At 38.9% G+C, this 27,612-nt stretch overlaps 1 protein-coding gene across 6 annotated transcripts in view; it reads left to right on the forward strand.

The window, feature by feature from the left end:
- Positions 1 to 202: 202 nt before the first annotated feature.
- Positions 203 to 27,612, forward strand: part of NPNT (nephronectin) — a 69,577-nt gene continuing 42,167 nt past the window's right edge. For 2 of the 6 annotated variants that reach the window (XM_067568198.1, XM_067568200.1), the window contains exons 1-4: positions 204 to 648; positions 3,297 to 3,397; positions 12,855 to 12,905; positions 22,835 to 22,927. In XM_067568198.1, coding sequence (XP_067424299.1) covers positions 578 to 648; positions 3,297 to 3,397; positions 12,855 to 12,905; positions 22,835 to 22,927 — 316 coding nt within the window. In that variant the 5' untranslated portion in view covers positions 204 to 577. Of the gene's footprint in view, positions 649 to 3,296; positions 3,398 to 12,854; positions 12,906 to 22,834; positions 22,928 to 27,292; positions 27,372 to 27,612 lie in introns of those variants that run through there. The other 4 variants (XM_067568201.1, XM_067568199.1, XM_067568202.1 and 1 more) reach the window with 4 other exon arrangements.

Here is a 27,612-nt window from a genome sequence, read left to right on the forward strand (position 1 = left end):
ACCTGCAAAGCGCCATGAAGATGCAAACTGCCAGCTGCGGGCTGGAGGTGGTTAGAAAACCAGCCCTTTCCCCTAGGGGCTATTGATGAGGATTGCCCCGGTTGAGCTGAGCCCTGGGGGCAATGTGCTGCTTGGCCGGAGGGACTGGTTTGGGCTGGGCTGGGCTGGTGTGGGGAGGGGGTCTGTGCCTGTTCCTCGTTCCCCAAGCAACGCCGAGCGCGCCGCTGGCGCTGTTGCTAGACCCAGCTCCGCTGCTCGCCTCGCAGCCGGCGCGTGCGCCCCTCCCGGCTGCCGGCGGCGCTGCCTCGCCCCAGCCGCGCCTCCCGCGCGCTGGCTGGGAGGGAGCCAGAGGGGCTCGCGGCGGCTTGGCCGGGACCTGCCGGCGTCGCTTTCCCACAGGAGCCAGGATTAGCAACAGCCGCGGAGCGCCCCCCCGCAGTTCAGCTTTCAGCGCGGCGGGGCCGGAGGGCGTTGCTGCGAGTGCCGGGGAGAGGAGCGGCCAGCAGCCGCCGGGCTTCCCTGCATCTCTCCTCACGCCGCCGCCGGGGCGGCCCCGGGACTTCTGCTCCCTCCGAGCATGGCTTTATTGCTGAGGTTAGTCGTGCTGGCCGGGCTTCCCCTGCAGGCTGCGGCGGAGTTTGACGGAAGGTAAGGAACGAGTTCAGCCGGAGCCCGCCTCGGCGCAGCTCCGGCCGGCGTGAGGCTGCGGGGGGAGGCAGCAACAGATGGAAGGTGTTTACACGTCCCCACGAGGTTTGCGTTATAACAGAAGGGAACGAAAAGCAGGAGAAGCGTCCGCCCCTCCCTGCTCTGGTCTCAGGCATGGAAAGGGCGCGGGGGGGGGGGAAGGTGCGGAGCTGACAGTTTGCAGGGGCTTGAGTTGTGGTGGAGTTGAGAGAGACACCTGTGAAGCCCAAGAGACCCAGCCATTCCGGGAGCGAGCCAGTCCTGGGTAGCCACGAGAGTCCTGTGGCACCTTAAAGACTAACAAATCTATTTGGACATCAGCTTTCATGGGCAGAAACCCACTTCGTCAGACACCAGTTCCTGGATGGGAGAAGCTGTAGGTAAAGAGAGTCATAGGCTTTCAGCGGGGAGATCCAAACCCTGTTTTTTTACTGTTGGAAGGGCAAGGAAAGGAACTGGGCAAAACTCAACAGTTTGTCATGTCAGCAACAAGCTGGTCTCATTGTGTGTCCGTTCAGTTTAGCAAATGGCCAAACAGCCACAATTTATTGTCCTTTTTTGAAACTTTGACTTACTGACCTAATGGCAGGATTTTATTTTTCGAAAGAAAAATCTATGGTGGGCAAAAGTGAAGACTAGAATAAACTGTTTTTACATGTGCGGTAGAGGGATGAGAGTGTGTTTGTTTTTCTTTCCACCTAAAAAATGATGTGGTCAACCCCAATTTAAACTTCAGGAGTCTTCCCCTGTGTATATCTCTTTCTCCCCCATCTGTATTACTGTGTTAAAATTATTCTGAAAAGCTATACATATAATACTAGTGTGTCTTACATAAACATATCTCAGCTGTAAAGAGATGTGAGATATGCATGCTATGACAGATTTGAACAACCCAGAGTTTTTTTTAACTTTATTATAGTCAGCTGATAACTCCTACAGGCTACATCAATACATCTGAAAATCCCAGCCTGTGTAGTATCTATGTATAATTTATCATAACAAGTCCTGGATGATTTGATCCTTTAGCGGTGACTACCATTTAAAATGTATATAGAAGGGATGACTGATGCAAAACATTCTCTCTTTTGGAGATTGGAGTTCAAACCAGGGTCAAAAGCAAGTGAAGCCTTGAGGTTTTAGCCTTCAGTGGAACCCTCTCTACATTCTCTCTTCTGCACTCTTCTTCCCCGCTCCCTAAGCCAAAAGAGCCACAGCTGGCTATCTATCATAGCTTACTGTGGTTTTGAAATTAATGAACTAGGAAGATTAAACTGGTTTCTTGCTTCTCAAAACTTTGTTGACAGAAGTAGATACTTAATTTGTGCCAAGACTTGCCAGGGCTCAGGCTAGCACCTTTAGGCTTGGCAGTTCATAACTCTGGCACCTCAGGGCTTGCTGCATCAGTTAGCCCTAGTACCTCTTTCATTATAAATTAAGCACTGCACAGCTGAACTAGCTGAGGCTGGTGAGAAGTAGTGTACCCTCTTGCATATCACCTGGCATAAAGCAATGTAAAGAGGTATGAGACTAGGTAAGCTGCCTTTAATGGCATCTAATACAAATTTATATATATATACACACATATACATATACTCATACACACACACTGTGTATATATATGCCTGTAATTTTAAAGTGTTCTTGCATATAATTTTTTACATCATCAAGTGCTTAGGAATATATATTGTAAGATTTTTTTTTAAAAAATGCTTTATATAACATACAAACCAAAAGTAGTGCCAAGAGGCATTTAAACAGTATGCTATGAAAATTGCAACTCAAGCTTAAACATGAATCTAGATAAATGAAATGTGAAAATAAGTGCTGAGATGCAGTTAATGTGTATAATCGGTATTGTTAAACTGTGTCAAACGTGGTGAAATCTTTAAACACATATCAGGGAGTATTTCATGTGTAATGAAAGACTGAATGGGTTTTCAAATGAAAACATTTAACTGTGCTTTACTGTACATGGAAATCAACTAACATGCACATACCAAATATTTATTTTTATAATTTATTCAAATAGTGTTTGTTCTTGTTTTGTTTTACATTGTTATTAAATTGTACTAATTTTATTACATCACTTTTTGAATGTTTAAGACTCCAACTGTAACTTGTTTCATTTCACAGGGACAAGGCAAAATAATTAAATTCTTCTTTTTCCATTATTACCTGGTTGCAAGACAGAAAATTGTCTTTAAATTTTGATTTCTTGGGGAGTTTTTAAATTTAGCTATTAGGTCAGTTTTGTGAAATCAATCAAAGTTGAAACACTGATGATGACAGTTTACTACTTATTGTACATTTCAGATATCTAATATTGCTTATGACCATCCTGTGAGTGGCAGCAGTGAGAACACTACAAAGTATATTAGTGCTGCTGTTTCTGGTTTAAAAATATCTCTTGGGTTAACTCTTTCCTCTGCTCTGCCAACCCCCTCCCACTGTCTGAGCTCTACATTATGACAGAAATACTACAGACTGATATTAAATCAGCTATTTTTACCAAAAAGATACTCATTTTTAAAAAAACAGCATGGACTTTCTTTAAAAAGGATTCATGAATTGTAAATAAAGGTTTGGTTTTTTTTAATTATCTTGTACAGGTGGCCTAGACAAATAGTCTCCCCTATGGGATTGTGTCGGTTTGGAAGTAGGATTGATTGCTGCTGGGGCTGGGCTCGTCAGTCATGGGGACAATGCCAACGTGAGTATCATCACTGCTGGGGCTTTTAGCCACTTAGAAGAGGCTTGTACACAGCTATTAATAGGTTTCATATATTCACATATACTCACATAATTGCAGGGTTATGACATAAATGGGGAATATTTAAAGGGACACAGTCAGGTTAAAAAATCACATACATTTTAAAAAGCAATCTGTGTTAACAGCACCATGAATAATTAAAGCTTAATAAAATATTGAACCTAAGTTACTCTCTTGCTGTTAATACCGTTGGTTGGTTTATTTTTGCCTTACATTTTGTTAGGCTTAAAATAGACTACTAAGTTCCTCTTTAAAATAGACTAGTAAGTTCACTTCTGGCTCTCATTGGCCTAACATAATGCTGCAGTGTTTGAGGTTGCAAAAACTTCAGGGAGGGAATATTTACATATCAGAGAAAACAACCAACCAACCTATTGTTAGAATATGAAGAAAAACATCTTGAAATGTTCCTTATTGGGGTTAGGTTAAAACCTTCTTTTATAACCCAGGTTATGGGGTTTAAATCAACCTGACAGTGTCCTTTTAATAGATCATATATTGATAGAGACAGCTCTGATTTTTTTTGCATTGTTATAATCCTTATTATAACTATTAGATAATCATATAAATAAGACTTCTTCATTAAATCCATTAAAAAAAACAACATTACACTGGCAATCGGAGCAATGCAAAAGTGCTGGTTTTTTCAGGGTGGGAGAAGGAGATCTCAGACAGTTACATTTATAGGCTTTGATCCTGAAAACACCTAATATATACTTAACTTTACTTGTGAGTAGCTTCCCATAAGTATTTGCAGGATCAGACCTATAAACTTTGGAAACTTCTGCATTTTGATCCAGATGCAAAAGTTGCAAAATTAGATGAATTTCTGCTAAATAATATACAACAGAGCTAAGAGTGAGCATTGGTTACTGCTCATTTTGCAGTGCTGTCAAAGTAAAGCAGCAGGAGAAAATAGCATCAGAGATCCCAGTCTGGTCTCTAAGCAAAGGTTTTGGTCAAATCTGTAAATAACATATTAGTTACCCCTATAAAGGGAGAAGGCTAATGTAAGACACTGTTTAACAGATAATAAAAAGGTGCCTAAGAAAAAAATAGATGTAAAGTGCTATTGGAATATAACACGCATGGAACTCTGTTTAGCACCATAGACCCACATCTTCAGTCCTTGGATTTTAGAACTGCAGTTTGTAAGAGAAATAGTCATTTTCCCGAGAGAAACGTTTGTAAAGGGAAGGATTACACTCAAGGGCAATAGAATCTATGGCCATCTTTTATAACACTAATGTACAAATGAAAATCAAACAGATAGCCTGTGTGTCATATTATAAATACTCTAAGCAGCAAGGCATAAGTGATTTTTACTATATTTAAATAGTACTTAGTTCTCCTGGTTTCCCCTTCCCTAGCCAACTTCTCACTTTTGTTGTGACAAAACTCATGAGCTCAACTCATCAGGGTGGTAACATTCAGATTGTATTCAATCTGTATTTCATATTTGACCTTCAGTTCCCCACTACCATCATTTTTGCTTTGATGTACCTACAGTATTATAGTTTCAGGAAGTGAATGGCTCATGATGATAATGACACAAAATAACTAAAAATGGAAAGTGATATTTTGTTGTCCTGTAGGAAAAATAGCAATGAGCTTAATTCTTTCAGTTTTGTGTACAGTAGGCATGAAAATGTCCCTACAGTTCTAGGAGTAAAAAGTAATACTGTCTTGAAAGTTACAGTGTTGCTGTCATAGAGCAATTGCCAGTTATAAAATGGGAGGATGAAAGAGTCCCTCAATCTTTCTCTTGGCAGCATGGAAGACATCACATAAACTTTAAAGATTTCTCCCCCTTTTCCCTGTGGTCTGTATTCTCTTTAAGTGTGTATATTCCATGTTTCATAATTATGATGGTGTTCTGAATATGGCCCAAAGACACAATTAACAATTTTTTAACAGAAAATAGAAGGCTATTCCATCTCTTTAAATCATATTTTCATAATAGTTCTTGTTATTTAGTCACAGCAGCTGTTTTTAGTTGATTCATAAATTGTCTTTGAAAATCTGACATCATACATATTTCAAAATCATGCTGCTTAGGTTTGATTCAGGCACAGAGTCAAATCTGAAATTATTCTAAATTCCTTTTTAAAAAGAAGTCCCTAGTAATTATGAATGGGTCTCCTTTTTCTTATTTCTTAACTGACACGTCTAAGTCACTTTGTGACCATGCTTTCAAGTCTACTTACGAAATTTCCAGAGTAGCAAATGAATGCCCATTTTTCACATATCTTCTGTTTCAAACTCAATTTTTGTGTCCCTTTTTGGAATATTTGGTAATTTATTCATGATATCACTACTTCTAACAAGGATAATGCTCACATTGATGGGAAAATATGTCAAGGCTACAAAATTATTATTTATTTAACTGGAAAGAAGCATCTAATCCTAATGCTTTTAGAATTCAGTCACAGAATCTAAAGGAGTTAGATACCTTCTACATGTGTAATTTCATGAACTATGGGAAAAACGGTTATACTATTAATGTTAGGTTTTTTCATACACACAGAGTAACCATATTATTCCAGTTTGAATTTTATTTTAGATTAAGGGAAATAACAAAACAAGGAATAACAAAAGCTAAGTGTTCATGAGATTTTTCCTCTGTAACCTGCAGCATCAGTTGTGCCCGACAAAATGGCAGCAGCCCCTACAGATCACCAGTTTTCAGCATTTACAATGGGAGTACAAAGAAAACAGTTACATAGCTATATCCATCCATTCTGATGCCATAGTGTCTCTCTGCTATCTCTTCACATGGTGCTATTTACTGCTGTCATTACTGGATGGCACATCCTTCCCCTTTTGCTACTGATTCTGTTTTTAAATTATGTTCAGAGCTTAGAAATATTGACTGGCTGCAGTTCTGATGTCATTATTTGGGTGGTATTATATTATAAGGGCTGGCTCTGTTGCACCAAGCAGATCTATACTAATCCCCACTATGTAAATCTTTCATATATTTTTCTGTTTGGTTTTTGGAATTGAATAGGAATGATGTCATTCATAGTGACTGTAAGAATAATCTTTTTTTTTTTTTTTTCAGATTCCCTTTAAAATAAGTTGTAGGCTAAAATGGGGCAAAAATCTCTTCTCTCTGTCCTGCCATATTTTTAAAAAAAACATAAAACTTCAAACCCATTATTTCTAACTTCTTCGCTCTCAACTAGATTTTCAAGAGATCAAAGATGGATTTTTAAGTGCTCAGTGCCCCAGTTGGGGCCACATTTTCAAAAGAGCTCAGCATCCAGAAGCTCCCATTGAGACACTTATGGCCAAATGGCCAAAAGAGCTGGACTTCCAACATGCTGAGCTCTTTTGAAAAACTGGCAGTTTCCTTTGGTGCTTAAATGGGAGTCAAGCTCTTGTGAGAGTTGGGTGAGGAAATCTGGCTCTGATTATGGATGCTAGTCCTTTTGAAAATTCTGTTCTGTGTCTCATGATGGGAGGTTAAACTAAATGAAAGTGAATCTTTCTCGTGCTGGCAGCTAAATTGCAAATCTGCCCTCAGCTATCCATTTTAGGGATATGGTGTTCAATATGAGAAGTCAAGCTGGCATAGAAAAAGTTCCTCACTGGGAACTTTGAGTGTTTACTGTACAGAGGGAAATCACTGAAAAGTTTCCAAAAATGCAGATGTGCAAATTATTCTCCTGCTCTCACTATGGTAAAACAAAACTCCCAGTGAGAGCAGAACCTGTCTCTGTGTGCAGGGCTCTCAATATGTGCATGGCTTCTTCTCCTAACCATGTGTTTTCTTTGCCACTCCTGAGCCCAGTGTTCAGTGGAACAAATGGCATTTATCCAAAAGACAAGAAGTATTGAGTCAGAATTAAAAATAAACTAACAATGGATCAGACTCAGAAGTGAGAAGAAAGTCTAGAGGGAATTAAAGTTGGGGTAACTTACACCTTCTTGTGATCTCCCTAATGTGCATATTTTACCAGTTAACACTCCTCCCACACTGCCTTAGACTTCTTTACTTTTCTAGACTAATTTTGATTTACACTTACTTACCAACATGTAACTTACACCTCCCACACTCATCACCTCTGAATGTAGCCTACTGAGTCTAAATTAGTGTAAGGTAGTGCAAGGTATGGTAACTTGTACACCAAGGGGCCATAAGTCAGCAGAGTAGGCAGAATAAAAAACAGGTGAGGGAAGAAGTTGGCCCCTGGCTTAGTTTACACCTTTTTAACACCCTCCAGTTTGTAAATTACACCAACTTAGATTTACACATAGATAAATGGGTGTACATTAGTCTAACTTGACTGTAAGCAAATTTGCAATGCCTTGAACATCACCACTAAATTGGGCCCATCACATCTGTACCATTTCAGTAAAAATAACCTGTCTCATTGTTAGAAAGGAGATGCTGAACATTATGATGATATTCCCAAACCCTCCTTCCAAAACTGGCACATTTTTAAGGGATGCTACACAACTGAAATAATTGAAAGACCTCCCAAACTTCTTGGATTATGCCCTTGATGTTTTCCAAGAAACAGTTTGTGAACACCAAGGCAAATTCAAACTCGCTATCTAAGTCCATATTAAGGCTCATAAATAAAAACAGCAAGATTTTCAAAGGCACTGAGCACCTGCAGCTCCAAATGACTACAAAAAGATTTGCACGTGCTCAGCACTCAGAAAATTGACCCACTGGGATTTAGAAGCCTAATTTTAGAGACCCCAGATTTAAAAAGAGTGGCCCTGTACCATAACCATTCTTATGTAAGTGTTTCTGGGCTTTATAGGTCTGATGTGGAGATTTGGCTTATGGATTAAACCTGCCATACAAAGGCTAACTTGGAAGTGGCTGAAACCTTTAAATCCAATTTAATATTTTAATTTAGTAATCAGATACTGAGGCCCTGATCCCGCAGATTGCTTTGTACAGGCAGATCCTTGCATTTGCTTGGAGCTCCCATTACTTCAGTGGGCCTGTGGGTGTGCACAGTGATTAGTCCATACAGAGTAATCTGTAGCATTTCAGCTTTAGTTTGCTTTTTACATCTTTAAATTCCAAAACTGAAATTACTTCATAAATTTCCAGTCTTGCCACTCTTATTTATGTGACATCACAGTCTCTTGTGCAGCAACTAGTCACATGAAAGGACTGTTTACAAGAGAGCTTATAGTAGTGGTATCATGTTTGCAGCAAGTGCAAGATATTGATGTTTAAAAATATGAAGCTCTCTTGGGTTTTTACAATAATGCCTATTGCTGTGGTAGCCAAGTGCTGTGCAGAATTAAAGCCCAGTCTACGTGAGTTTTTTCTTACTTTCTGTCTTCCTCCAGAGTATTTTGTTTACAGCATTGGTACACACAGTACTCATTTTTCTAAATAAATTTGTATGCATTTTTACATATGTGCCTGCATGTAGTGAATGCACTTTAACAGTGTGCATGAATAACTTTACATAAAAGACAAGCCTGTCACTTGATTAGCTAAAGACAACTAGCTGATGAATCAGCTAGGGCTCAACGGTTCCCCCAGTTGTAGTGTAATGCAAAGGGGACCGTTTATGTGGATAAATTCCTGTTTTGCAACCAGCTCTGTGATGAACTCGCTGGCCATTCCTAAGGCCCCCTCCCTTGGTTTGAAATGTTCAGCTGACTACGGGGTTAGCTAAAATAGGGAAGATTAGGGGCATGCATCATCTCATCCACTTCACAGGCACACAGGCCCTCCAGGCACCAGTAGAAAAGCTAGCGGAAAGGGAATGCAGCCTTAGATTGCTTGAATTGTTCAGTCCCCATATCTGTGATGGGAAATTCCTGGGCAGAAGGAGATTCCAGAGGCAACAGCAGCTCGAGGGAATCCTGGCCGCCTATCTCCAATGGAGCTTCACTGTCAGTGAGCTGGCAGGGGACCTGAAAATCCCAGAGCTGGTGATGAGCCTCTTTATGACTAGCCCTGGCCTCCTGTGTATTCTAGAATATCCACAGGGTTTGAAGGCAGTCCTGGGTGGGGTGAACTGCACTCCTCTGATGGAATGATTCAAGGAATACCCTATGAAGGTCGTTGTCTTCTCACCAGGGTTGCCTCTCCGGGATATTTCTATAGAAGAGGGCAATCCAGACCTAAGCTTGCAAAAGCTCCACTGAAGTCTGTGAAGCTTTGCTGATTTACACTAGCTGAGGATCTGCCCCATTATTAAAAGATAACAATGCCATGTGTTAATCAGCCTAGATGACATTATGCAAACAACGCATCCAATGTTATGGTATACTGAGGAGGATTATTCTGAAGTTTGGCATAACAGATAGCTAATGTACAGGATGAAAAAGATGTTATTTCCATGCAGAGCCTTATAACAAAAATGATATGGCTCATGAAACTCTCTTTATTTTTCAGCATGAGAGTGGCAGTTCTTTATTTTCCAACAATTCAAAGTGTGGTTTGTTTGAGGGTTCCCTCCTGCCCCATTACTATTTCTAAGCAATAATCTGTGTTCCTCAAAAGAGGAGAGAGTCTCTCTCTCTCTCTCAATTATTTGACCATTTGACTGAATTATTCACTTCTATGTTGCTAAACAAAACCTAGAGTCTCTTTAGATTACAAATGTTTCTGTCGTTCTTTCAGTGGCCATACAAAATTGTTTCCATATGACCATATATCTCTTTTGTAATAAGCACCTGCTTTGGACTTGCTCGCATGCCTATTTGCAGCTCATTTGTATGCCAGTTTTACATAGTTAAGCTGTACTAAACATTCAGGCTGTCTATTCCCCAGAGAACATTTGTCTTCCATTCTAAGTTGTCTGAAATTGTAGCTGAAGTATAACAGCCAAGGTATAAATTTTTTAGTAAATAAGTTTTTGAGAGTGAGAGTCTTTATTAAGATAAAGTAGAAACCAAATTATAAACCTTTTGAAAGAACAGCTATAAAAAGCAATTTCAAGTTTCATTTTGAATGCAGATTGGACAACTCCTTTGCTAGGGACAGTGGTAAGAAGAAATCTTCTTACATTCAAATATGTGCAAACATGAAGGCTGGATCCTCAGCTGATATAAATTGGTAGTAGCTCCTCTGCCAGCTCCTCAGTGGGTATGAACTGGTACAGCTCCATTGAAGTCAATGGAGATAGGCTATGCCAGTTTACACCACATGAGGATTTGACCATTCAAATACATAATGCCATTGGACAAAGGTAGAAATGGCATATCAGTAGGAAGTGTTTAACTGAAATAAATTTCCTGCTGTAGATTTATTTTTTTAAATAGTGATATAATTTATTACCATCAGCCATCTAACGATGGAACTCTCCTTAGACACTAACAAAGTCTATGTGAAATGTCCCGAGAAGTCTTTACTAAAGATAGGTGTACTTAAAATGGCATCTGTCTATCAACTTCCACCATTGAGGTAACTGAGCATCTTATAAAGAGATCTTAACAAAAATAGGCTAATCATTGAATTTCCTACAATCTTCCACTGAAGTCATTGTGATTATGTTTTAATGGCATAGGGGCAGCGTAGTCAAGGGAATTAAACAATCCAATATTCATCCCATTGGTAAAAGTATAAGACTATACTAACCAGCTTCGGTAATACGGAAGTGGCTTGGTAGTTTTAGCCAAACATAGTAAAATGCGCTTATCAGAGAACTTTTATATTACCGACATCAAGGAGTGAGGCTTTCACAAATATACATAGAGGATGCTAGAGATGCAGATATAACCAAGTGCTTTGCTGGAAATTTTGCATGATGCTGCCTTCTCACAATAGCTGTGGAGAAACTATATGCTGCTGCTGCTCCTGTCTTTATGAGATAAAATACATATTTTTCTAAATTGTGTAATATATTTACAAACATATTTAAAGTGAACTGCAAACGCAGGGGTTTATACTCTCATTAATGCCTGCATGGAGGTTTTTGTAGCTCTCATTAACACTGATGGGAGTTACCCATATAAATCCCTTCATGTATTGATGGGAGAATAGGCCTCAAATTGTTTAGGATTCCTGTTTCCTGGGCATAACAATGCTTTAAATGGAAATGCAATTCTGTATAGTCTAAGATGCACTAACCTCAACTAAAAGTAAAACCATGCTTTGTGTCGTTAATGAGCCTTGGAAATATTGAGCTAAGGGAGATTGGCTGTTTCACAGAGGGCCCGTTAAAGTCAATAGGATTTTTGCCATTGACTTCAGTGGCATCAGGATTGGGGCCTAATTTAATGCAGTATAATTCACTAGATTTGCACATACGCAATATATTGATATACAACATATCTATTTTTGTAAAGTAACAGAAGAGTTTTGTGCATCTTTAAATATTCTATAAAGAATAGACATGTGTATACAGAACTGTACTACTGCTTTAATATTGCTATGTAAGACAATACTGAGGTTTTGCTATTTTTATTCAATTACATTTTTCAGTTCATAAGCATATTGTTTTGAAACAGTTATGGGAAAACATCAGAAATTATTGTAAGTGGTGTTAAAGAAACAGTATCCTTCTCTCTCAGATTGCACCCATTCCACCCTGCAAATACAAGAACTTGGTAATCTAGTTTTTCCAGTAATGTGGTTTGGCTATTTAGATTTTTCTCTTGTAGCACTTAAATTTTTACAGCTTCTTTGCACTTGGAACCTGTACCAAAGCCCACTGAAGTTGATGGGAATCCTTCCCCTGACTTCAATGGGCTTTGGAATGGACCCTTAGGGACTTATTATTCTCTCTCTCGCCATTGTTTTACACTGATGTAACTAGTGCAGGTGAAATCAGAATTACACACTATGAACTACTGTAATTATTAACAGTAGAAAGCCAAGAACTGTTACTTTGTAAGTCTCAGGCTCTTATAGTGAGATCACATAACGTAACAATCCATGCTACTTAATATGATTTGACAGTCCATTTTATTTGCAAATATACTTATTTAATTTGAAACGGGCAACACAGATAATAACTCTTTATGTGGGCTATATGGGAAAATATACACCAGCTTGTATAGTTAAATGAAAGGATACTGTCTCTTTAAGTAAATAGTGTTTATGTTCTGTTAATGAAAACACTGAACTTGAACCTTGAAATGGGATAACTTTTGCAGCTGGGTGAGTGGCTATTATACTTTGTCTAGTTGGAGTTCATTGATTTATTGAATAAGAATAGCATAACGTCATTAATTGTAAACACGTTTATATCACAGAATGTATTTGTTAAATCTCAAGCAAAATAGTGATATAAGGTATTTCCATTTTTAAATATGTCCCAGAATTTTTTTATTTCAGAAAAGCTTTGACTCTTAAATGTGTGTAAGTCTTCAGGAATGTAGCAAGTTGTTAAAAACCCAAGCCAAGTCCATCTTCCTTACAGGAAAAAAAAGCTGGAATTTCTTTTTTTGGACATTTGTTTTGCAGCTTTCTACGTCTTAAGGCAGAGAATAGCCAGAATAAGGTGCCAGCCCAAAGGTTAGCTGAACATATTTCTTGAAATAATTTTGGCAAGCCTATGTCTTGGTGGCATGTTCTCTAAATCATAAATTTACATGAGAAGTATAAAAGAACTTCAATAGGAGATGTTAATTTTAAAATTTATTTATTTTGAGGGGGGTGGGAGGAAATTTATAAAGATATGCCTGTTTTAACCACAAATCTAATGACTGATGTAAAATTAGCATTCAAATAATTGTGGGCTTTTATTCAAGCCCCAAGCAATGTTTTTCCTGCCTGGAAATCTAACATAAGTTCAAAGCCACATTTACAAACTGATGAATTCAAGAGGCCTAGTTCTGCTCTCACTTTCATCGCTGTGACTCAGAAGTAACTCCACTGAAGCCAATGTGTAAATCAGATCAGAATCCGATCCCAATTCTCTAGTACAACCAAACATGACGGTACTCACACTAACCTACCTGTATTAGTTGGCATTTCAAATTCAGTGATTATTGAATCTGTAAAAATATTCAGGTAACAAATGTTTTAAAAACAAATATTTGTGTTGGTAAAGAGCACTTGTTTAAAATATTGTTGTGAAGTGACTAAAGCCACTTGACACACACACTTGAAATTTGCCCCAAAATTAAATAAACAATTATTATTTTTTCTGGGGAAAATTTCTCCATATTCATTTTGGGTCAAATTTTCACTTGGTTTCTAAGGAAAGCACTTAAGTGCATACTTAACTTGAAGCACATGCTTAAGTCCCATTGATTTCAATGGGGACATTAGCATGTGCTTAAAGTTAAGCCTATGCTTAAGTGCTTTGCTGAACAGGGATTGAGATCTGAATTTACATGTGCATTGTAGGACTCAATCCTGCAGATAGTTATCATCAAGCATGGATTTACTATCACAAATAGTCTGATTGCTTGCCATGTATTATCTTCATATGCAATTGTCACATTTATATGTGCAAACTGAATAGTACTGACTTGTGCAAATGTAGTAGTTGTGCATCTAAAATTATAGGACCACTTTTAAAAATTTGGTATCATATATTTAAAGTTGGTAGCTTACACTTTACATTACAACTCTAATGTTGACCCTGTGCCTCCTGAATGCTATAGATAAATGTAAATAGTTTTTGAAAGATGTTATGACTTTAGATCAATCTTTAGTAAAAGCATGCATATATATATAAAATAAATAAAAACCCCTTTGCTTCTTCAGCTGATCTCCACTGCAGTACCAGTCTGCTGCAGAAGCTGGTCGATAGCATTTGGCACTGTCTTTCAAAAATTAGAGTAAGGAATGTTTGACATATCAAGCTGTCTCAGAATTAAAGCTCAGCCCAAAATTAAATCTTAAGAAAGTGTGCCTAGAAATTGAAAGTTTGCATTTCTAATTCTGTTGTTTAGGAAATAACATTATTCTGCAGTGAGTAATTCTGTACTATGTGTTAGAGTTATAGTATATTGGAAATGTAAACTGTGTTGAAAGAACTGAATGAGTCCATTTTGTAAGGTAGATAAACCATAGTGATTAAGTGGATCAAAACTGATGTGAATGAAGCAGATTGCTATCATCTTACTGAGTGTGTGGAAATAATGTACTGTTGTTTGTACCTGTAGATGTGCTAGGAAGGTGACGGGGGCGTAGTGGCCAAGCTTCAGGGAGTAGACATTCATTGTTTTAGATAAGATGGACTGCAACATACTAGCTGTGATACCAGGAGGTTAAAAGGTACTTCATACACATTTGGCCAGTAAAATAAAATGGAAAGAACTAAAGTAGTTTAGTTTATAGTCTAAATAAATCTACAACTGTTGACTAACTCAATACTAAAGCTCAAAATAGAGATGGTTAAAGTTTCTTACCAAATGTGTGCAAATAATGTATAATTGTTTATCACTGCATATATTGTTGCTTTCAAATCCACTTTACTACATGTTGGGATGTCAGTTTCAAAACTTGCATAGAAGGAGTTTTGAAGGAAGCAATTAACATTGAAATTTATAGTGGTATTAACAGCTACAAAGTAGAAATCCTTTAAGAATCCTATTAAGGAGTCAGCCTACAGTATGAAACTGTATTTTTCAGGTGTGTACTTTATAGAACAAAATTACACTTTGGACTTATATTTCTCATGCTGCTTTTCCACCCAAAGGTGATTTAAAAAAATTATGATTCCATATGGCAGCTTTTGAAGGCTGTGACTCTTTGGAATTTACTTGCTCCCTCTCTCTGTAACAGCCTGAATTTGTCAGTCTTCAGGTCATGTTGCAAAGTCCACCATTTCTTCTTGCTTTATGCAGAAATATGTGTTGAATAGTGGTGGAAATGCTATAAACTGCATGCACAGCATGGCTGAGTTACAGCTGCTGTGAGACTTACTCTGAAATCTTTACTTTTGTGTGTTTAAATTCTTAATCATAACATCATATTGAATTATAGCTAGCAAGCACAACAGCATATAGCTTAAAATACGCAAAATATGCCCCAATAAACAGAGTTCTTCATGCATAGTGTTTAATGCCAAATATGGATTTTCAGACACTTGTTTCATATGTGAAGTAACACTTCATCACATCATACTTAGTCTGTCTTGGGCATGAAAATATCAGTTGTAGTTTGTCAGCAGTTAAAAACAGATTTGATTTAATAACAGAACCTGCATTCCATATCTAATATCTGAATTTAATCTTATAATTAAATATTTTGGCAGTGTTTTTTTAAGTGTACGGAATGGTATGTGCCTTCTGTTTTCTATTTTATGACCACATTCCAGTTCAATATTATCTGCTTGGTTGATTGACAGGATCAATATATTCCATTGTTTTGTTTGCAGTGTTGTAGCCATGTTGATCCCATGATACAGGAGATGCCAGGTGGGTGAGGTAATGTCTTTTACTGGACCAACTTCTGCAGAAGGTAATCACTTTGATTACCTTTCCCAGATCTGAAGAAGAGTTCTGTGGAGCTTGAGAGCTTGCCTCTTTCACCAACAGAAATTGGTCCAGTAAAAGATAATACCTTATCCTCCTTGTGTCTCAGACAAGATCCGAGCAAAAACCATATAAAAACAACAGCATTGTGTGATAAACTTAAGGGCTTCCTTTCTAAGGTCCTATCTGCACAGATAATATTATTAGGAAAGTTGATCTGAATAAACTTAGAGGGTATGAATGTAAAGTAGATTAGTTAAATTGCATTAAGGGTATGTCTCCACGTGGAAGTGACGTTGTTTAATTTCAGTTGACATTCACCCGCCGAACTAATGAAGTTGGTCGGGCGTAATCACACCACGCTCATTGAATCGGGGGAATGCATCCCCACCAGCCGCACTTGTATCGATAAGCAGAGCAGTGCACTGTGAGTACCTGTCCCACATTGAGACTATCCCACAAGGGCTTTTGGGAAGGTTTTCAGCGTCCCATGATGCAATGTCCTCCCTTTCTCTCCCCCACCCTTCCCCTGATGCCAGCAACAAACAGACGAACACTTTTTCGCTCCATATTTCATAACCCTGGTTCTGCTGAGTGCACGCTGTTGCCGGAGAAGCATGGAGCCCACTCAGCTCTGCACTATCGTTGTGAGCATCACAAACACCTCGCAATTTATCCTCTTGTATTTCCAAGGCTGAGAGAGGAGCCACAGCACAGAAAATTGTGAAGTTACTCAAGCCATCCTGCTGCAAGCCATAGAACGAAACAATTCGCAGTTGCAGCTTGCTGTTGTGCAGCAGCTGAACTCGGTGGAATGCCGTTTCTAGTCCCGTGAAAGAAGCAGTGACTGGTGGGATCACATCGTTATGAAGGTGTGGGATGATGAGCAGTGGCTGCAGAACTTGGGATGCACAAGGCACTTTCCTGGAACTTTGCGCAGAGCTGTCCCCAGCCCTGAAGTGCAGGAATATTTGCTTGAGACCTGCTGTGACACTGGAGAAGCGAGTGGCCATCGCTGTGTGGAAGCTGGCAACCCCAGACTGCTACCAGTCAGTTGGGAATGTCTTTGGTGATGAGCCAGAACAACTGTTCACTTCCCTTGTTTTTTGATACGCCTGTCTCAGCTCTTTGATTTTAACGCGGCACTGCTGCATGTCCCTATTGTGCCCCTTCTCCAAAATGTCCCGTGATATCTTTTTGTAGATATGCTGGATTGGAGCTGAGACTGAACAGACTCTTCTCCCCACTGACCGATGAGATCCAAGACCTCAGGTCGACTCCAGGCTGGAGCGCGTTTGGGAAGTGTAGTCACCATGATCAGTTGTGCTGATGAGCTCTCCATGCTGACCAAACAGGAAATGGGAATTTCCTGGGGCTTGACCAGGGGAGTGGCTGTTTCCTGTGTACGTGGCTGTGGTGCAGTGGAGTCAAAATCAATATCCAGAGTGGTCACAGCGGAGCATTGTGGGTCACCTCCTGGAGGCCAATGATGTTGATTTATGCAATGCCCCACCTACACTGCCGCTCATTCAATCCATCCACTTTGATTTTTAGCACTACACCTCTCATGGAAGTGGTTTTATTAAGTTGATGTTTCTGGCGAGTTAGGTCGGCGGAACTGATCTGGCAGTGGAGACGCATACGTTATGTGGTCAGTGGAAGATGGCTTCCATCAACCTAACTTTGCAGTGTAGACCAGGCCTGAGCCACTGTGTTGGCACACTCATTCAGAATTAAAGTGGCCTTAATACAGTTTACCTTAATTCACATTCTGAAGTGAGTGCAGGTTAATTAATCCACTTTAAAAATTAATTCAAATTAACTTTCTTGAGTGTCTCCATGTAAACAAGTCTTAAAATCAAATATTCAATCACTAAAATATGTAAAAATTTTCTTGTTTGAGTTTTAACAGAGATAAAGGTTGATTAATTTCTCATTTAGATTGGTGTAATGCTACCGAATTCATTTGAGTCACACCTGGTGTAAATGAGTAGAGAATCAGACTCATGGGCCATATCCTCAGCTGGTGTAAATTGTCAGAGGTCCAATAATGGAGGTCTGACAACATACACCAACTAAGGATATGGCGATAGTGCTTGGTATTTTTAAAAGATCTGTTATCTAGAAATAACCTCCTTCAATGTAGGACTATTCTTTCAGGATCCAACTGAAATCTAATATAAAACCTATTTGCAGATATTTCTGTATATACTGTATTAGATTTCTTTAAGCCTCTTCTTTCTTTTTTTTATTATTAGCAAAATTGACATGAAAATGGGATCGTTGTTGCCTAGCAGTTTGTCCATTCTTATTACTCACATGAGGGCACAGATCCAGTCCAGCTCCTGTTAGTCACTTTTTCCATTGATTCTAATGGGAGAAAGATTGGTCTGATAGGCCCCTTTGCATCATCATCACCACCCTTTGTTACTGGGTGGAAGTGATTATGAAATCACAAACAGGTGATTATGGTTAACAATTCGAAAGCAGATCTCTAAAGCAACAAAGATCCTGTTTTCATGTGATTGTCCTTGTTAATTAAAAAAGAAAGAGGGAACCAAAATGAGAAAATATGTGATGCCAGCAGAATTTTTCTAAGTAGAAAATTTTTTATTTTCCCATGAGGCCTCAACTGCTCTTTAATCAAAACATACTTTCCATCAGTTCTCTAAGGCAGGATAGGCAAATAATTGCCTTAGGAATTTTAGGCAATTTGCTTTAGGAATGTGTCTTGCTTACTTTAAGGTTTGCTGGTTCACGGATGATATGATATTCTCTCCCTAATTTGGTGTACATGTTTCAACACCATGACAATAATAAGCATTTTCAAAGAGGAAGAAAGCAATTTAATTAAAAAATAGTGACCTGGACTAGGGGTGACAGGCCGTCCCGATATTAGGGGTTTTGTCTTATATAGACAACTATACAATCCTCCCTCCTCCCCCCCATACTCCCACCCGAAAAACAAGTGTCCTGATTTTTCACATTTGCTATCAGGTCACCCTAACCTAGACTAAATAAAAATCTAATTTCTGCAGCTGTATTGTTTGGATACTTTGTAGGAAAAACATCTTGCATTTTACCAACAGTGACCCCTATACCTTCAAATAAAGTAGCAACTAAAAAAACATTGCTTCTCACATGCCCTTTGAGAGAGATTTGGCAACAAGCCAGTTACCAATCTGCCAGGGAAAGCCATTAAGTGTCGTGTTCTGTATCAAAAACAAATCTTAAACTGGAAGAATGTTGCTCAAGGTCTTATTGCCCTCTTTGGAATGGAGAAAAAACTTCACAGGCAAGATCATGTTTTTTTCTTTTTAAATGAAAACAGTTTCTGGGTAGTAGAGGACAGGCATCGCTTGTGATTTACCTATGTGGATAGAACAAGCTCTTTCCATCCTAAAATTGCTTCAGTGGGTGCAGTTGTGTAAACTGCAAATTTTGTGATCTTTTAATCAGATGGAGAAGATCTTTGGCTAGTTAGAGATTTGTTTGCATTGGCTCTGATATAGCTAATAGTACACATTTTAATTTTTTTTCTGTTAAATAGCTTAGGCTAGAGTTGAAACTAGAAAGCTAAATTTGTGGTGTCTGTGTGACAAATTTCTGTTAAGTAAGATCCTTAATGTGGTCAACTTTATGATGCAAGTTACTGTCTGGTTAATTAACATGAAAACTGAGTTAATTACTTCGCAAATTCTAAATGGCATTAATATTATACAAAATCAGTTGAAACATATGGAATCAGTAAATCATAAAAATAAAGCATCCCAGTTAAAGCATCCTCTGTTTTCCTGTCTACTTTGTGTCCATCTAGAGTGACCAGATAGCAAGTGTGAAAAATTGGGGCAGGGGGTGAGGGGGTAATAGGCGCCTATATAAGAAAAAGTCCCAAATATCGGGACTTTCCCTATAAAATTGGGACATCTGGTCACCCTATGTCTGTCTTGCTTAGATTGTAAACTCCTCAGGGTAGGGACTGTGTGCATTTTGTGTCTTGTACAGTGCTAAACACATCAGTATAAATAAATATTCACCAAAATATCATGGCACTAGAATAAATACTTTCAGTAAGGGAACAGATTTCAGTTTTCAAAGAGTTAAAGGCAGTATGTTTAATAATAATAAAAGTCATTATAACAAAAAGAATGCTTGGCGCAGGGTCCCCTTTGAATTGTTTGAGCTGTAAAATATTTTCCAGAATTGTAATGATTCTCAGCAATCTAAAAATAATCATATTAGCATGAAGTGGATCTTGTGGCAGTAAAATAAATTCTTAGACCTATTTTTTTCTTGTCTCTTTTCATAGTATCATTGCTTTGCTGTTGCAGTTTCCTAACTATATGGTTTATAATATATCAACATTTTTATTAGTGTTGTTTCACATTTGTTTTTATTAAAGCATGGTTAAGTTCAGAAAAGTGTCTATGTAACAGTGATCTCTTGGTGTTCCATATTTACTCTCCATCTGTGGAAAGAGAATTTAAGCTGGCAAATTTGTTGATGCAGGAAGCAAAATAGAACATAATAGTTTCATGTTCTGCAATTATTACTGGTTCAGCAGGATTGACAGTATTATAAACTTGTATTTGTAAGCGATCTAAATGGAAATGACTGAGATGTATCAGTATTAAATAGTCATTTTATACATTTGCTTTTTAACACACTTCGAGTTTTATTTTTAAATGAAATTTCCCACTCAAAATAGGTTTGAAGAAGGGGATGTGGGTTGGGGATCCTGACTGACTATACACTAGTGGCCAGTTATTGATTCTTTTGCTCACAAAAAGTAACAACTTACTTCAAAAGTAGTTACATTGAAATCAACAAATTAAATAAATTGTATACACAATAACTGAGCCAATATTGTGTATTGGTCATATGAAATTCTTCCTCTTCCCACAAAATTGAAATCCCAGTTCTCCTGTGGCTGGGTGGGACCATCACCATCCACTTCCAGAGGGATGAATTTGGAAGAAACTACTTTGTGGATATCCACCCAGAGTTTTCTTCATTCTCTTGTCCCTCTCCTAGAGAAGGTGCTAAGCTATACATTCCTTTGGCAGGTTAATATACTCTGGAAGATTTACTGTGGCTATGTTTAGCCACCAGAGGACCAGTTTGCTTGATTCACCAAGTTCTTCGTGTTGTCTGTGATTCCCAGCTACAGTGATCCATGTCCCCTTGTATGGCACATGCTGTTTTTCCTCACATGCCTTCACTAAAGGCAGAATTGCACATATGGTAATATATATGATGAGAGATATTCATTCCCTGAGCACTGTCCATCTTGTGCACGGAATGAGACAGAAGTCATGTGGAAAAAACAGCACACAGTTGTGTAATTAAAGGTTGTGTCATAAGACATGTACATAAGGGGGCTGCATTAAGGTTGCTCATGCTTAATTGTGGCATTTCCTTAATTGTGGCATTTTCAGCACTTGCCTTTACAACCTTAATGTTCTTTTAATGAGTTTTTTACTATCATTTCCTAGGTTTTTAAAAAAGCAACTTGAAAAAACCGAAATGCTATCATGTGGAATCCCATTGACAGGCAACATGATTCATCAGCAGGGTTGGAACCTTTTAGATTCATCCCACAGACCTCTGCCACTTGAGCTAACAGAGTAACGGATAGCATTAATAGGTTGTTATCCACCAGGTGGGCCTGTAATGGGAAATGAGGCATACACCTTGGCAGTGTGTGTTGCACAGCCATTTGCTGATGGCAGCAGAATGCTGAGACTCCAGGAATCCTGGGCTCTATTCCAGGTTCTATGGGGAGTGTTCTCATCTGGTTATTAACCCTTTCTGCTCCTGTGCACCCCAAGTCCTACTCCTTTTGTTCCTGGATCCTCCAGTCTGCCCTCATCTTAGTCTCTGCTCCACCCACTCTACTCCTTTACTCAGTTTTCCCATCCCTCTCAGCTTCGAGTCTCCTGCTGATCCAGTGCCTGTCCCAGTGTCCCCTCCCCCAACTTGCTTCCCTTAGCACACCCATCGTTAATTTGAATGTGTTCAAAGTTCCAGTTTAAGAATCCGGATTGTGTGCAGCAGCAGCAGCAAGAATGCTGCTTTTAATAAGTTGTAAGCTTAATAAAGACACACTTTTTTTTGCTTCCAAGGTCTTTCAAAATACAGGTTAACTATTTAAATTGGGCCACCTTGCTGTGGTAGTGGCAGTGCACAAGAGGTATCTGGATGACAGATTACAAGTTGGGCCTGGTTCTGCTGCAGCTGCTAAGCCAAGTAGTGTCATTGAACTAAATGGAACTTCTTGTGTAAGTAAAGATTACTTACATGAATAAAGCATGTAGGATTGGGCCAGTGATCCTTCCCTTCTTGGATCCACCTTGTGGAAGCAGTTACCCCAGCCCCAGAGAGGAAGCACTGCTGTAAAAGACCCTCCTCTAGTCTTCTGGCCAACAAGCTCTGGAGGGAGCCTCATTCAACTCTCTTCAGAATAGGGAAGGCCTTGGTGACACAGAGCCGTGTGTGTGTGTGTGTGTGTGTGTGTGTGTGTGTGTGTCAGGACAAAGAAATATCATTGTCTAAACAACTCGGGAGAGGGGGGGAATCTATGGATACTTGGAATTGCTCTGTTGCTTATCTGCTACTGAGCTGATAACCCATTGGTGTTGACACTCCTACTTCCTGTTCAATTTGGGCATATTCTAATTATAACAACCTGTATGACATACATCATAGAGTACATCAGGAAGGCCATGAGTCTACTTGCTAGTCAGATACCTAGAATCTGGAGTATCCAAAAAGTTAAGCATTATATCCCATAACCCATGAACATAATGCTCATTATTGATTAGCCTTCTGGTGTGTATTTTTATGATTGAAAATACACTTGATGTATGCACGGTGATGTGAAAATGTGAAGTGATGTATAAGGACTAAGTATTAGTAGTATTTGTGCTGTTGTGAGATCAGTGCTATTTTCATTAAAGTAATATACCAATGTTGATTAGACCAGAACAATAATACATGTTGTTCTATTTGCAGCTATATGTCAGCCTAGATGCAAACATGGTGAATGTATTGGACCAAACAAATGCAAATGCCTCCCAGGATATACTGGAAAAACCTGCAACCAAGGTAAAAAAGCAAATCTTTCAATTAAAAAAAAAAAAAGCCTGCACATGACACTACTGGAGAATTTTTATCCTAAATAATGTTACGCAGAGCAGCTTCTATGTTCTGCTTATTCATGTTAATGAAAAACAATTAACTGAGCCTTCATAAATGTATACCTTTCATAAAGGGAATTACTATACAGCCTGCCCCTGCAGGACAATGGACTTCATCTATTAGATCTTCTACAGCTGCAACATTTGTATTATAATAAGGGTTTTCTTAGCACTTGAATCCAACAGTCTATGGGTATTTAATTAAAGTCCCTTTAATTTAGGCTGCTTTTCACCTCATTACCAGTTGATTAGAGAAAACCAATTTGGTGTGTTAGTGCAATTTTTATTCAAGAGCATTAACAACGACAAAATTAGATAATTTCTTATACTTCCCTAAAGTATTAAACAATATGATGATTAATATTGATATTATAATATAAATTGAGTCAGTCAAATCAAGGAATTAACAATAATATTTAAAATTGATTAACTACTAAGAGAACAACTTAATACTAAGAACTGGTCAAGTTATTGCATTGGCACAACCAGTAATCAAATCACAAAGCTGACACAACACAAATGATTAAATAACTTATTTAAACTTTCTATCTCTATGCATTTTAGTTGGCATCTTATATTTTCTGTTGTGGAAAGAATAGGTTAAGGGTTAAATCTTTATGTATCCCAGATAACTCCTAGAGATCTAGGGTGAGATCTGCTTTTGAACCAAGATTAATCAATACGCAATGGTAACTTATGCTATGGGTTTATATGCATGTGCTATTGCTGTTAATGGCCTCACACACACTTCTGTGTAAAAGGCTAGGACAGGTTGTTGTTTTTTTCCAGCTGACTTCCCTGCATAGGTGTTCAAATGTCCTGTTGAGACAGAAGTAATGAGGTTGCTTAGAAAAATAAGTGTGTGCTCTTTAGCTTGCTTGTCTTTGAGGCTTCAGAGTTGTTTAGAAACTGTAGTCTGGGGAACCAGGCAATTTCTTCTGGCTCCGGTACCATCATGCTAGCGGACAGCATTCTTGGATCAGCTGGCTGGTCTGCAATATCTTTATCTCTGCTTTCCTTGGAAGGGAAAGTAGGGATATCAGGGATAGAGTTGTGGCGGTGGTGATATCAAGAGGAGCACACTTTTTCCTCATTTACCTGGTCTTTTATGGGTGAAACTCATGCTGGTATTGTCTCACTGGACTTCTTGCTGTGACCTGATTGAATCAGGGGATCTGCATTGTCCAATCCTGAGTAGGTGTTTTCAGTATAAATCTTGGTCCACTTTTGGGGTTCTCCTTCTAGGGTACTGTTTCTTAGTCACATCCAGAAGTCTGTGCTTTTCCAGAATAAGCAGCATTGAGGGAATAACAGGATATGAAAACTCTATCAAAATGATTTCACCCCCTTGTATTTGTCAGCTGTTGTCTTCCTGCTTGTAATACTGTCCTTTGACTTAAAAAAGTACAAAAATAATTCCATCCACACATGCCATGCTTACACTTCCTCAAAACGAACTATTTTGCCTCATAAACAAAATAAAAATTTACTGAACTGTCACCACTTCTGGGATACTGGATGAAAAGTTATTTCACTCTATCAAGGCTCAAAGCTACTTATTAAATCCATTAACATAAACTTATTAGACATATCAGCAATTCATGTGTATCCTTGATGTCTACAAGACTGTACGTCCTACACTACTCTGCTGTGATCTGAGTATGCAGAATCACTGGCATCACTAGTGTTTTGAAGCAGGAAAAGCAATTTAGACAGCACCTATTAAAAGCAGAATAGAACTTTCTCCACCCTAACTTGCCCTGTTTTTAAGATGTTTTAAATTTCGGTAATTTCCAAATTTTGAGGCCATCACTCTAAAGTCCTGCAGTTGTGTGATTTCAGTTGACATTATTCATAGGTAAAAGACCTGAGCTCAGGAAAACATTTAAGCATCTGACTAAATTGGATTGAAGTCAATGGGATTTAGCACCTCTGTGACATACTAGGGTATAATTCAGACTAATGAGTATCTATCTGTGTCACCCCTGCCCTGTAACTAGGGGTGCCCTTTAAAATGCCCTTTTATTCACAAACAGCCTTTCAGCAACTCACTGCCAACTGTGTCTCTGTGTATGTTGCAGCCAGCCAGCCACACCTTGGCTCTTATCAGTTTTAAAGCCTACCCCAGGGTGACCCCAACACACTCCCAGAAATGTATGTCCAATACTACCTAGCCCTCTGCTGCACAGTGGAAATATAGTGAGTCCATTATTCCTTTAAGGGAATAATATGCATACAACTTGTTGCCAATTAAAAAAAAGGTTTCTTAGACACTTCAACTTGAAAACACTGGATTAGATAAAACAATAAAATAAGTTTATCAACTACAAAGAGAGAGATTTTAAGTGAGCACAAGTAATGAGGCATAAAAGTCAGAAATGCTTACAAGAAAAATAAAGATAAAATGCTTCCTGGGTGCCTAATTTAACAAACTATATTAGATTCAAGCAAAGTCTTTTACCATATGCTCCAACAGATTACTGACCAAACACTCAGATCAGGACCCGTCCCCCAGAGTCCAACCATTGCTTCCTTTGTCTCTTCAGGTGCAGCGAATGCGATGGACAGGGAGAGAGAGGGGTGCATGGATTGTTTGTCCCTCCTTTTTATAGTTTCAGTCCCCCACTTGAAAAACATTTCCAGCTGAGAACCAAAAGCCAAAGAGTCTATGTGGAAGGATAGTCCCTTCTGTTTTTTTCACCTATTTTAATTTCCTTTGTCTTCCCTTCCTTCTGTTTACTGCATAATTTTTTTTGTTTAGGACAGACCTGTTTGCCAACTTCTGTTTGGGCAGGGCTGTGGGGTTTGGAACATGTGTTAATAACATCATACAGGGGAATCTTATAATGTCACATACAGTGTTGCATTTTACCAGGACAATACTGACCAGCAAATTATGAGTTTTCAAATGACCCCTTACAAAACATACTTTGTACAAAGATTAATAGAGTTAGTGTATAGGGTGTGAATACAGGATGTATTCTGTCACAGACTCCTAAAGATAAGCATGTACTTACATGCTTTACTGAATTTGGTCCAAAAGATGTAGCGCCTGGCCATTTACAGAGGTATTCAGATAGCTTACGCACCAAGTTTAAATTCTGATAATGAAATAGTGTTGGTTTTACTGAAATTTTTTAATGCACGTTTTTAATTGAAACATTCTCTCCTGCAGTGTTGTTAACCCAAAAGATACCTAGCAATTTGTAATTAAAAGATGAAAAGCATGTTATGCCCGTCTTGCTAAATTACTATAGCTGCAGTTTTCAGTCTTCCATTGGTGTAATTTACTTCCAAAAATGCAGAGTGATTTATATAACACAGAACATTACACACAATTATAATACAGGACTTTTATTAACTTGTAAAGAATTAAGGCATGTTTGTATACAGTAATATATCGTAAAGACAGTCACAGTCATCCTCTCCAGTTGTCTAAAGTTATAGTAAATCTTTATAGGCTTTTTTCTGAAAAAGCAGATTGGGATGTTGTAGAAAATTCTGACATCAGAGCCATGCTGTTGTTCAGAATTGTATCCTCTGATGTTTACTAATCCTTCTGTGGCACACTGATTTCTAAATACATTTTTTTTTTAAATATATTTTTTTCAGATTTGCTAATCCTTTCCTGACAGACTACTTTGGAAATAAATGCTGTGTGTTGTGTTCCTCCCCTCCCCGCCCCCCTCCCCCATTTCTGCTCTTATTAGGGTCATCCTCTCTTGTTTACTTTCCCCTCTGGTACAAAACTCACAAGGATGGCATGCTGTGATTTTACTATTCTGAGTAAGCTGTCTTGATCACTTTAAAGCAGGGGTTCCCAAACTATGCCCCACAGGCTGCATCCGACCCATCGACACATTTTGACCAGCCTGCTCCCCCCTCCCGGCCCCGCCTCTGCCCCTCTCCCACGTGGGTCCAGTGTGCTGCTCCCAGCCCCAAGAAACACTGTGTTGCAGCCGCTTCCCCTTCTCCCCTTCCCATGTGACGTGGGCCCAGCGCCCTGCCCAGGAGACACTCCTGTCCCCAAGCAGTACCATGTGGCGGCTGCTCCCCCCTCCCACCCGCCCCTCTTCCACATGATGTGGGCCCACCTGCTCTGCACCATAAGAGCAAGACTGAGTGGTGTGGCCCCCGCAGCTGAAAGTTTGGGAACCCCTGCTTTAGAGCTTTACCTAGAGAGCATTCAGTACAATTTTAGATGCACAGTAACATATGTTAACTTTACAGTATCATATATATGGTACACAGATCAATCACCTCAGGCTGTGATGTCCTGAGCTAAAACAGCGTTGGACTTGAGAAACCTGCCAGAAACCAAGGATGCTAGATGAAGTGTGGCAGATGGTTTGGTAAGGTGGCCCTCTTGTCTCTTAGTCGGTACTGAGCCAGTGTTCCAGCATGGTACAGCAGCACTGTGTTATTGGAGGTGATGGGTAGGGTTTTCAGAAGCGCCTAAGTAGCTTATAAGCACAAGTGACATTGCCCTCCTAAGTTACTTAAGCACTTATGAAAATCCTACCTGATGTCTTTTGGTTGAATTGTAGACTGTTCACAGCATTTTTCAAATCATAAGATTAGGATCATTAACAC

Source organism: Emydura macquarii, unplaced genomic scaffold (genome assembly GCF_026122565.2).
Source record: "Emydura macquarii macquarii isolate MOO-44397 ecotype Brisbane River unplaced genomic scaffold, CSIRO-AGI_Emac_v2 contig_2863, whole genome shotgun sequence".
In the NCBI taxonomy this organism is placed as follows: Eukaryota; Metazoa; Chordata; order Testudines; family Chelidae; genus Emydura; species Emydura macquarii.